At 51.2% G+C, this 12,246-nt stretch overlaps 1 protein-coding gene and 1 long non-coding RNA gene across 2 annotated transcripts; one reads left to right on the forward strand and one right to left on the reverse strand.

The window, feature by feature from the left end:
• Nucleotides 1-2,810: 2,810 nt before the first annotated feature.
• LOC125545807 (uncharacterized) lies at nt 2,811-9,023 on the reverse strand. Its single transcript, XR_007300264.2, has 4 exons — nt 8,807-9,023; nt 8,609-8,679; nt 8,243-8,530; nt 2,811-3,063 (listed from the first exon to the last, which is right to left on the reverse strand). It is a non-coding gene; the product is annotated as an uncharacterized LOC125545807 (long non-coding RNA).
• Nucleotides 3,198-8,174, forward strand: LOC125545806 (uncharacterized). Its single transcript, XM_048709842.2, has one exon. It carries the CDS (start codon nt 3,516-3,518, stop codon nt 7,851-7,853), a length of 4,338 nt encoding a protein of 1,445 aa, XP_048565799.2. The 5' UTR covers nt 3,198-3,515; the 3' UTR covers nt 7,854-8,174.
• Nucleotides 9,024-12,246: the final 3,223 nt, after the last annotated feature.

The raw sequence follows: 12,246 nt of genomic DNA on the forward strand, positions 1-12,246 counted from the left end.
GCCTACAACTTGTTTGAGATAACCAACAAATTTTCTAACCAGATGTCCGATGGTATGTGCAATAAAAGAATCTGTGAATGCAATTGGAAAGAGGCAAAAAAATTATACCGGGTCTTGGTCGGGCATTCCGTCGAATACCAAGCCGACATTGCCCGATGCATTTGGAGCACCACCGAGTGGGCCATCATGTCCACGTCGGGGACGGCTTGTGAAAAGCTCAAATCCAGGATATCAGCCCCCTGGGAGGGAAAACGGAGTCGAGCTCCAGCGACAAGTTGTTTGTCTCCACGACCACGACCGAGGGATTGGCCTGTGTCACGTCCATGTCCTCAGCAGCGGTCAACAAGGCCGCATCTGCAGCTGCCTTCTCCGCCGCCTCATGCTCGCGCTGCCTCCGGTGGTGCTCCTTCCGGGCAAGGTTCTCTGCCTTGCAAGGATCTGCCACCAAGCCAGGGAGCCTGACTGATTCCGCCGAGGCATCATCCGTGGCCATGGTGACAGACAGGATCGTTGCAATGACATCAGCGAAGGTGGACGAAATGGAGGAGGAGGCAGGACGAGCTCATCCGATACGGGGTACTAGTCACTTTTCAGAGGAATTGTGATGGGTCCGGCTTGACAAAGCTTACGTGGCGGGCGGGCGGGCTCGGGCTCATCCGGGCGTCTCCATCTCCGCCCCAGATTTGGGCGGGGTATGAAGAGTGCCGGTGAGTCCGGGCGTTTGGGCCGAAAATTGTCGCCCGGTTGGGTGGTGTGTTCTTTTGTCATGGGATTGATCGGACAGCCCGCTTGGGTGTTTGGGGTGGGTATGGGGGGTCCAGCTGTAGATGCCCTCTGATAGGATCCATCCAAACGCCCCACCCCTTCCTCTTCCATGGGAGATAAGAGCATCTCTAGCTGATCCCTTAAAGGCCCGACGAACTACGCTTTTCCGGCCGATTTACGGGAAAAATCCGGCCCGAGCAGATAACGCAAAACGGCCCGGACCATAAAAATTTTACGGGAGGCCCGTAAACCGCCCGAGCATCCAGTATATAGGCCGGCACCCGGCCGATTTAGGGTATCCCTCCCCTTTCTCCCTTTTCCATCTCCGCCGCAAATCCTCCCCCTCCGACGAGAAATCGCCCCCCCCCCCTCCCCTCTGACAGTGTTTTGCCGCGATTTGCTCGAGTGGATCTTCGCAACGATGGCGACGGCGGGTGCGGGGCGTGGCGGTGGCAGGGGTTTCGGCGACCGCATGGGCTTCGAGTGCCGCGGTGGAGGCGGCGGCGTCGTCACCTGCAAGCGCAGGAATGACAATGAGGCAGGCAGCTCCAGCCTCCGCCCTGTCGTGTCGGACAGGCGGAGGAAGGCGGCGCGCAAGCGCGGTGCCAAGTCCCGCAGCGACGACGCTCCGGCTTGGGCCAGCTTTCGTCGCCTCGATGGCATCTTCGATCCGGCGCTGGAGCGTCGTAGGGAGGTGGAGGTCGCGTGGTTCAACACGAAGGAGGCTACCGCAGACGGAGATGTAGATGCGGCCGCGCGTGTGCCGGCGCTCCTGGAGGAGTTCCAGGTGCACGCGACCATCTGCTCCACGCTAATCTACAACACTCTACACTGCAACGAGCCTCCACCCCATCACGATAGCAACATAGATCTTTAAGCTATGTGTTTTAAAATTTTAATTATGTTTAATTATGGTTTGTACTACCCCCCCCCCCCTCCCCCATGCTATGCGTGTGAACTCCCGTATGTTATGTTGGTTTGGTGAACTCCAGCGACCTGTTTTTAGCGCGAAGTAGTTTGTTTAAATTTGTGTCCTATGCGGGATCTATTCTTGCAGTGCGCCCGGCGTCTTGAAAAATCGTTTACTGTAATAATCATTTATGGGATACCGTAAATGATTTTTTCAGGATGACGACTTGTGGGATCTGCTAGAGATGATCTTATCAGATACACCGCAATATTTGGTATTGTCGATGCACCTGATTTAGTTTAGCTAATTTATAAATGTTCAAAATACGCTAAAATTTACCAGGCGCCAAGCCTGGTAAGCTATGCAAAAAAAAACTGCATAGAAAATACGCTAAAATTTAACACATTCACACAATATGAATCTATGTTGTCACAAAAAAAGATCAGATGAAAAATGAAACATAGTTTGAGATACTCGGATCGAGCAAACTAGTACTAGCGGGGATTGGGTTATTGTGCACCACAAGCATCAGTGCAGTATATACACCCCCTGAGAAATTTGGGTGGTGCGCCACAAGCATCAGAGTAAACATGGTAAATAAGCTTGTAGTATTGTTCAAGAAGCAATTACTTTGGCCAAGTGGAATAGTATAGCGCAAATGATTGTCACAAGAGGTGCCCATGGCAGCCCCAACCGCTCATTGTCATTTGATCATCATGAATTCATTCACGAGCCAGGGTCCCAGATCATTGCAAACCCCATCAATTTCTCTATCCACCGACAGGATTTGTCGCGTACTATACCTCGGGTACCTTTGGGCTATTGAGGCAGCAAATGCAATTGGCTACAACGTTCATCGCAGTGCGTGTGAACGCCCTTGACGACACCGTTCGTCAAGTCAAGTCAAGATTTACATCAGTGCGTGGCCCGTGAGGGCGTCAGGCCATCTTGAAACCCGTTCAGCTCGTGCACTGAACCCCCAACAACAACAATTATAGAGGCGCGCCCTATTCCTTTGAACCAATTCAACACTCGTACATCCTCCTCTGGCCCTCCCGGACGAGAAGAATGTGTGCGTCCTCGCCACCAAATCAAAAACAGAACGGATGACAAACAGAGCACGATACAAACAAAAATATCAAGGGTGTGCCTAAATTTCAGTCGACTGAAACTTAACCAAGTCTAAGTTAAATGATATAGTATGTAAGAAGAAAAAAACAAAAAAAATTTATTTTACACGAATCTTCATGCAAAATCAAAAGAAGATACCATAAATTGAGACATAATAAAGTCTCCATCGACTGAGACTTAGCAAAACTGAAATATCAAAGCACCCCTCACGTGACGAGAAATGATTCCAAGCATATGCATGCTGCTCCAATCATGTACTGCCAAAGAGAAAAGAAAAAGAAAATGAACCAGACAATCATGGTGGGCCATGGAACGGGATTAATTACTACTAGTAGAGTGTATACTACTGTTCCGGGCTCCTACTACGCATTGGAGATGGGGCGGCGTGTTTGCTTGTCGGAAAGTGTCGAGAGCTCCTACTACGCATTGGAGATTAGACCAAGGTTCAAATAGTGGGCGCGCACTTTTAAGTATTTGGGTTAAATTTCCTCAGAAAAAGTATTAGGGTTAAAACAGTGGCGGCGAGAGAGCACGTGCACAAGCGTGAATGACGACACTGTTCGATAATTAAATTAGTGCGTGGCGCAAGAAAGCATCCCATGCAGTGCGTCCTCGCCATTTCCCAGCTTAGCATATCGCTCCTCCGGCGAGAGCGAGACCAGTTCGACCAGAAACCACCCGCCGGCGGGCGGAAGGAGAGGAAGGAGCCATGGCCGAGCTCGCGACGGGCGCCGTGAGCTCGCTGCTGGTCGTCATCCGCAGTGAGGCGCTGCTGCTGCGCGGCGTCCGGGACGACGTGCAGTTCATCAAGGAGGAGATGGAAAGCATGAAGAGCTTCCTGGCGCACCTGTCCAGGTGGGCGCCCCCCGGCGGCGAGCACGACGAGCAGGTGCGCACCTGGATGAACCAGGTGCGGCTGCTCGCCCAGGACTGCAACAACTCTATCGGCCTCTACCTCTACAGGGGGAACCCTGACATCCATCGCGCCAGAGGAGGGCTCCGAGGCTACCTCTGGTGGGCGACCTGGTTCTTCCACAAGTTGGCCGCACAGCACCGCGCGGCCGAGGAGCTGCGCTTGCTCAAGGAGCGGGCGCGTGACGTCGGCGAGCGGCGGTTGAGGTATGGCGTTGAGGTCCCGGACAAGTCAGGGAAGGGGCAATTGGCTCCGATGGCATCGTCATCGTCGTGGGCTGCTGCGGCAGGTGGCTATGCTACTGCTGGGGCCGAGGACGACGAAGAAGATGACGGTGACGGCCAGCTCGTGGGGCCACTGGCGACAGGCGGATCTTCTGGTCCAAGAGCCTTCACCGAGCCACGTACTCTGGACGATTACGTCATCGCAAAGCTATGGGAGTGGTTCAATGGAATTCCTTATACCGCCGGCGAATGTTTGTCCACGGTCGTTGTGGCAACCTACACATATCAGGACCTCCTCGCTCTTGTAGAAAAAATGTGGCTTTTCAGTCAAAACCCAAAGGGCGGCTACGATCGCATTGTCGTGGTTGACATACCGGCCGTGCACCCCAATTTTATGCCGCTACGGCCCAAGGAGGTTCTCTTCTACATTCTGCGGGAGCTCAAGCTTGCCAAATCCAACCCCAAGGAGCAAGACACAGAAGGCCAGGTGAATCTTGAATCTTGGGAAGTTTACCTGAGAAGATGGCAAATTTACCATGAAAAGAAGAGTGCTCTTCTTGATATCAAGGAGATTATTGAAGAGATGAAGATTGATGAAAAGCTTGACAAAATCAAAAGTGGTATTCATGGTCAACTAGCAAAGGGCGACGGACAACCAAAGGGTGACAAGCTGCTGGGTAATTCTGACCAGTTGGACCTGGACGAACTACTTCAGCTGGTGCTCCAGACAGCGTCTCAACAAGATCAAAACGGGAAGGACAAAGCCATGCATATATTACCAGCGTGGAACAAAACGAACATCATCGTCAAGAAGCTTAAGGAGCATATGGAAGCAAAGGAAAAGGACAAGAAGCTTGAAGACGAAGAAGTTGCCAAGCATATGGGGGTGGAAGAAGGAGAAGAAGCTGCGGCGAAGCATATGAAAGAGGAAGGAGGAGGAGAAGTAACACGCAAACATATGGAGGAGGGGGGAGGAGAAGTAGCCATACATTGGGAGGAGGATACGAAGGATGGGGGGCGAAAAGTAACCACAGATAAGGAGGAGGAGGAGGAGGAGGAAAAGGAAGAAGAAGAAGAAGATGATGATGATGATGATGATGATGATGACGACGACGACGATGAAGAAGGAGAAGAAGATGACGACGATGATGAAGAAGAAGGAGAAGAAGATGACGACGATGATGAAGAAGGAGAAGAGACGACATGGATTCAGCTCCACAAGGCACAATATGCACACATCTTGCAGAAGTTGTTCCCCAAGAGCAGTAGCAGCAGCAAGCCCGTGCAGTCTCAAGACAGATCCTTGGACAAGCAAGCTACAAAGACAACAACGTCTACACTAGGTGAGGATCAAATAAAAATACTCATCCACAAAGCAAAGGAAGATATCTTACGGGAGCTGCAGCAAGGCAAACATGACAAGAGTGAAGGGATAGGTGAACCTGCAGCTACGGATCAAAACACAGAAAGTGTTTCTGACAAAATATTTGCCGGTTTCGTGAACCAGATGATGGAAAAAATGAAGCATGAGTTTAGAGAGCAGTTCAAGATCAAAGGGCTCGTGAACAAGATTAAAAATAACTTGAATCCTCATCCGTTCTGGGATAAGTGTGAATGCCCCCTGGTTATCCTTAAAGTTGATGAGCTGATGGATGTTTCCACATGTGAGGATATCAGAAATGCTTTGAGCCTGCTAAACTGCAGCGCCGATTTGATGATTGTCACCGCTGCAAAGGACATCCAGCTGGCTAAAGAATATTGCTATCCACGGCTGGAACCTATAGACTATTCTCTTGCTGGCCTCTACCATGATACAGTGCTCGAGCTTACCAGTCAGCAGAAGAATGAAGACAGCTATAATCCCCAAATTGTTCATGATATCTTGTGCGAGTGTGAGCCACATGAATTCTGCATGAAGGTCTTCACTCATGCTTTGTATGCAAACCCCAAGAGGAGCGATGAGGAGCTACTCAAGCTGCACGGCACCCTTAAAGATTTGCCAACAAAATCATTCAACAACATCGCTAAGGTGATGTTCAAGTTCTCTTACAATGATCTGCCTAAAGAATACAAGTCCTGCTTGCTGTACCTAGCTATCTTTTCTCCCGGACAAAAGATCAGGCGGTCAACCTTGATTGCACGCTGGGTTGCAGAAGGGCTGACATCCAAGGAAGATTGGCCCAGTTCTGTGCGACAGGCCAACCAATGTTTTGACAAACTCGTTGGCCGGTGCCTTGTTCATCCTGCTGATATTGGTACCACAGGAAATGTAAAGAGCTGCATCGTTGGTGATCCGGTCCATGGATTCATTACTGCCATCGCCAGAAAACAACACATTGTGGAGACACGACTGTCACATCACTTGGCTCGCCACTTCTCCATTTTCAACGATCTCCAACTCCGCAGCTCTGATAGAATTGATCAATTCTTCAAGGGGCTCTCTAAATCATCTCAAGTATCCCTGCTCAAGGTGCTAGATCTAGAAGGTTGTATGTGCTTTCTTAAGAAGAAACAGCGGTACCTCAAGGAAATCTGCAGCAAGATGTTACTGCTCAAGTATCTGAGCCTAAGGAGAACAGATATTACCGAGCTACCCAGTGAAATCAACAACCTCCGTGAGCTAGAGGTACTGGATATCCGAGAGACTAAGGTGCCTCCACATGCAACAGCACATATCCTGCTACTGAAGCTGAAGCGTATGCTTGCTGGTCACATTGATGCAAGCAATTTTGAATTTAATCCCTGGATTCCTCATAGGATCGACAAAATGGTAAACATGGAGGTACTATCCAATGTCAAGGCCAAGCAGAGTCATGATTTAAAAGATATTGGAAGGCTATGGCAACTGAGGAAGCTAGGTGTGGTTATCGATGATAAGGATAGTCACCTCAAGAATTTGCTCAAGGCAATCAGTGACCTACATGAGTGTCTCTGTTCTCTGTCAATCACTATTCCCGTAGTCGCACCACATGAGGCAGAGTTACCAGAAGTCAATGTACCTTACCTAAAAAAACATCCCAAGATTCTTGAGTCTCTAAGCATCAAGGGAACCACACAGAAGGGGCGTCTCCTTCCATTGTTCATAAAAGGTGATAACAACAAACTTGCCAAGATAACTCTATGTCACACTCTGCTGAGCCAAGATGATCTGGAAGTCCTCGCCAAACTGCCAAAGTTACGGTGTGTCAGGCTCCAACACATTGTATGCATCGAGCACACGCTGAACTTCAAGGAAGGTGAATTCAGATGCCTCAAGTACCTTCTTATTGAGGACTTGGACTTGACTAATATCACTTTTGAGGATGAGGCAGCCAGTGAGCTCGAGAAGATGGTTTTGTCTATCAGCAGCAAATGCTCTATTTCTGGAGTTGACTATCTTCTTAAGCTGAAAGAGCTTGAGTTGAACAGCAGCTTCTGTGGCAGTTTGCTTGACGATGCCAAACAGATAGCCAAGCTAACTCTTTGTGGTACATTGCTAGAGCTGGATGCTCTACAAACACTCACCAAGAAACCAAATATACGCACTCTGGTGCTCCTGGACAAGTCTTTTGGTGGAAGTCAGAACGAGATTACATTGAAAAAAGATGAGTTCTTATGGCTCAACCTCCTTGTTGTCGACTGCTCGGCCATCACCAAGATTGTCTTCAACAGCGGGTCTGCTCCTAGGCTCGAGAAAATTGTCTTGTCATCTTCCACATCTCTCTCCAGCATCGACAAACTTCCAAGATTGAAGGAGCTTGAGTTCAACGGTGACAAAGTCCCCAATGAGGTGGGTAAGGCCATTGAAAATCATAAAAACAAGCCTAGTCTTAAACATAATGGACCAGAAACTCGAAATGAAGCAAAAGGAGATGAAGAAGAGGATGACAACGATGCTGCAACATTCTCCTGCTGGAAGAAACAGGTTTGACACCGGAAGGGCCCCTCCGTTCATCCCACGGTATGGTTTGCGTGTGCTAGTGTGGATTGCAATATGTTCTGCTTGTCTGTTAATTTCTTTGTGTTTATATTCCAGCGTGCATTGCAACTGAAGTATTTCCGTTTACTTGCTCTACCTGAGTGCCCTAGTGGCTTTGATTGAGCATAAACGGTTGTATCTATGCTTGGATTTGAATTTGTGTGGCTTTCCTCTGTATCGAACATCATATGAATTCGTGTACGGTTTCATGTAATAAGTACGATGCTTTATCGCACATTTGACTTCTTATTAAAATATACAGTGTGATATCAATATGCTTTGACTGGGTTCTGCAACTCAAAGATGAACTGGTGTGTGTCATGATATACAGATATAGTTACCTGTGATGTAGAGCATCCGTTGCTTCAAACCAGCTAAGTAGCTCTTACAGTAATGGCTGACGATGTACTTGAAGCAGAACCATATGCAGATTAAGAATGTGTGATCCACAATCTGTCTGCGTCTCCTGATTGCCAGGCAAGCATTAGCGAAGAATAGACATTGTTTTCAGCTGTATGTTGGCGTGTATTTAGTTGGTAGCTCGCGTAGTTTCTCCCGTTGTTTGCTGCTGAAGAAGCCGGTATGCTGAGAAGTTCCTCTGCTCGCGTAGAATAGGATGTGTCCATCTACTGCAATTCATTCAGAAAAAAAAAACTTGTGTAACGATTTGCAGCGGTGGAGAGGAGCACTAGCAGTCTATCACCTACCAATCCACTTGAAATGTGCAGACGCATGCAGCGCTCTTCACTTGAAATGTGTAACTGTGTAAGCATAAGACCTGCAGAAATGTGTAACTGTAACGGGAAAAATTCAGCAATAAAATGTAGTAATGTCTGTTTCTCTTATTCCTCTTTGAGATCAGCAGATCAGAAGGAGTTGGAGGAGGCGCAGTGCCCCCACCTTACCTCCAATCCGTGAACGGCGATGAGCAGCAAAAGATGACACTGACGGTTTGTCCTTCCTCCTCGTTGGTGCTGGGCGATCTTTTCGATATCGATCGAGGCTGCGACAAAGGAGGGGGAGGGAGAGCAGCAGGGAGTCGGAGGCGACGGCGAGGGTGCGGCCGCCGGCCCTGGCAGAGGAAGAGAGAGAAGGGGGTTGCGGGGGCGCGGTGGGTTTTTTTTTTTTGACCATACGGGGGCGCGGTGGGTTGACGGCGGCGGCGTGGATACGGATGAGACGAGGAAGTGCATTTTCTTTTACTGGAGAAATTTAATTTTGCTACCAAAATAATTCACTCTCTTTTCTGGAATAATTCACTTTTTCTGTTCAGACGTAGACCCTCGTACATACACATATACACTCATCTCTATGCGGGCACACATACCCTACTCTTATGAGTACCTCCAAAAGACTGAACCGACACATTATGGCGAAGTCGCCACATACACGTCTCCTTTTACTAAATGCATATCATCGAAAGACCTAAAATAAATTTATACAAGCACCAATGTCAAGTCTAAAACTTGAACTCTCGTGGACAGGAGATATCATTATCCTCCTAACTATCCAACCACAAATTGATTCGCCCCGAACAACTTTTTTGGCGTGATCCATTATCATAAAGTAATTCATTTATCAGTAAACAACTACGATAATGGCTAAGAGCAACTCCACCCAGCCGACCCAAACGGATGGCGCATTTGTCTGCTTTTTGTCTGTTTGGGTCGGCCGCTCGCCCGGCGTCCACCCAGTTTTGCATTTGGGTCGGCAATGCGCCCAACGCGCTGACCCATTTCATACCCGCATTCAACTTTTAAATAAAAAGGGCCCACGGCCGATCATGCCAGCGACCATGTCTCATGCCGGCACCATGCCAGCGCCGGCATACAATGCCGGCTTCAGAAAATATCACCACAGTTCATGCTGGCGCACTCGCCAGCCGGCCGGCACACATGCCAGCACACAAAAAAGGGTGGGACTTGAGTTCGACCACGTCATCGTGGCTCCCGTGGTCATGCCGGCACACCTGCCGGCATACAAAAAAGATGGCCCTCGCCGCTATAGATCACTCGTCGTCGAACTTGAACATGTCGGCCTGCATCTTCTCGAACCACGACATCTTCCTTGGCGACACTGTGTTGAGATCCACCTTCATGATCTCCACCCCGGTCATCATGCTCGCAAGAGCCACTTCTTTCGCCTTGGTCTTGCCGTTGGCGGCCTCGATCTCTAGCATCTTGGCTTGCTTCTCCGCCTCGAACTCGAACATCTTGGCTTGCTTCTCGGCGTCAAGATCAAGCCTCCTCCTTTGGATCTCCATAAAACCATCCATTTGCTCCGCCTTGAAACGTCGGCGCTCCTCCTCCCTTGAGTCCTTATTCAGCATGCCGTCCATGCTTGCGATCAAGGAGTTGGTGGCCGCATCTTGCTTGTCCTCCTTGGAGTTGGTCTTCCCCCGCGGCCGTGCCGGCTCGCCCTCCCCAACATCCTCCACGGCTTTCTTCCCCCCACGTGCCTTTGAGTGCGACATATTGCGTTTTGAACTTCCCTTCGTCCTTGATGACCCGATAGCAATGGGAGAGGTTGAAGCACTTGCCATTGTGTTGAACCTTGAATGCCTTCAAAGCTTGAAATGCCTACAAAATATTTCCATGCAAGCATATGGGCAAGTGATAGCAAATGAAGACGTAAAAGGATGGTCTTGATGACACAAAAGAGGGCGGCTTACTTGCTATCATACCATGTCTTGCATGCCGATGCCGCTCACAGGGCGGGCCTTGACGCTCTCAAGGGTGGCGCAAAACTTGTTGCACTCTTGTTGGATCACCCTCCACCGCTTGGAAATGGAGACCCACCCGCACGTGCTCCCAAATTGGTAAGGTGGAAACTTCTTGCGCTCATGAAACTCTCGGTGCACACGAGTCCAAAAGGTCGAATGCTTTTGCTCGGCGCCCGTCTTTGGGTCTTGTCCAATGTCTCGCCAACACTCGCAAAGAAGCTTGCCCTCGGCAGTTGTGTACGCCTTCGTGCGCTTGCTCTTGTGCTTCGACTTAGGACCGGCGGCTTGGTTGGCGAGCTCGTCCAAGAAAAAAGGCTCCACTTCGATGTCGCACTCGTCCTCTTCCTCTAGCCCGTAGTCGTCCGGGAACTCGTGGTCGAGGGGGAAGCCGTCCAGGTCGATGCCGACCTGATCACGCATGAATGCCGCCTGATCGGGATCATAGCCAGCGGCCGGCGTGAACGCCCCGCGGCCGTCCTGGCTTTGTGTCTCGTCGGGATCGTAGCCAGCGCCCGGCGCACCATCCTCGAAGATGAGGTTTTGCATGTAGTCCTCGCCGACGGCAGACGGCATTTCCTCGAACAGGTTACGGGCGTCCAGGAGCCCGCCGGCCGGCATTTGCCGCGCGCGTTTCCTCGTGCCGCCGGATGACAAGCCACCGACCACCGGGGTGGCGTTGAGGTCGATGGGCGCGGGCGCGGGCGTGGAAGGCGCGACCATGCTCACGTCAGGCGAGCACTCCCCGGAGAGGCGGGAGGCCTGCGGGTAGACGTGGAAGTCGGGGACCGGGTTGCAAGCCGACGCGCGGGGTGAGTCGGGCAGCACCATTCGAGGAAACGCCGACGAGCCGGTGCTGGTCGCGGCGATGACGGCTTGGACGAGGCTGTGCTGGCTAGGGTTTACCCCTAGCATGTGGAGCGCCTCCCTCATTGCCACCGCGACGCGGGCGTTGGTCAACTCCTGCTATGCGGCGGCGACGGCGGCGGCCTGCACGGCGGCCTCATCCCTCGCATCCGCGGCGTGCCTCCGGCCCTTCCTCTTGGCCGACTCCCTTGCCCGTTGTTCGGGTGTCAGTGCCTTCTTTGGCTTGGTTGCGGCGGCAGTCTTGCGCGGGGCACGAGGCTTGCCTTTCCCGGAAGGGGCGACGGCGTCGGACGAGGTGAGGGAGGCGAGGCCGGCGGCGGCGTCGAGGTCGATGGCGTCCTCCATGGCTGGTTGGGGGGCGGGAGCGCGCACGGGCGGGAGTGTTTTTGGGGAAATGGAGGGAAATGGTGATGGCTGCCACCGACAGGCGGGCCCAGGAGAAGGAGTAGGCGCGCGCGTGTCCGTCTCGTATCCGCGCCGACACAAATCCGGTTCAAAATTAGGCCGGGAACGGGTCACCCACGGACGAAAAACGGACACGCGTCCGTTTGGATCAACGCGTTGAGCCGCCGCTTTTGTCCGCGCTGACCCAAACAGACCCGGACGGACTGGGTCGCCCTATTAGAGTTGCTCTAAGATTGGATAAAACAGTGATTTTCGTTCGGGCAGTGTCAGGCGTCTGCCGGTCACCTGTCGAGGCACGATTCAAAAAAAATCCCCACATATCCATCACGCGGAGGTGCTGGTTGTCGGCTCCTC

The sequence above is a fragment of the Triticum urartu genome, chromosome 3A (assembly GCF_056163025.1).
Source record: "Triticum urartu cultivar PI428250 chromosome 3A, HENAU_Tu73, whole genome shotgun sequence".
Lineage (NCBI taxonomy): Eukaryota > Viridiplantae > Streptophyta > Magnoliopsida > Poales > Poaceae > Triticum > Triticum urartu.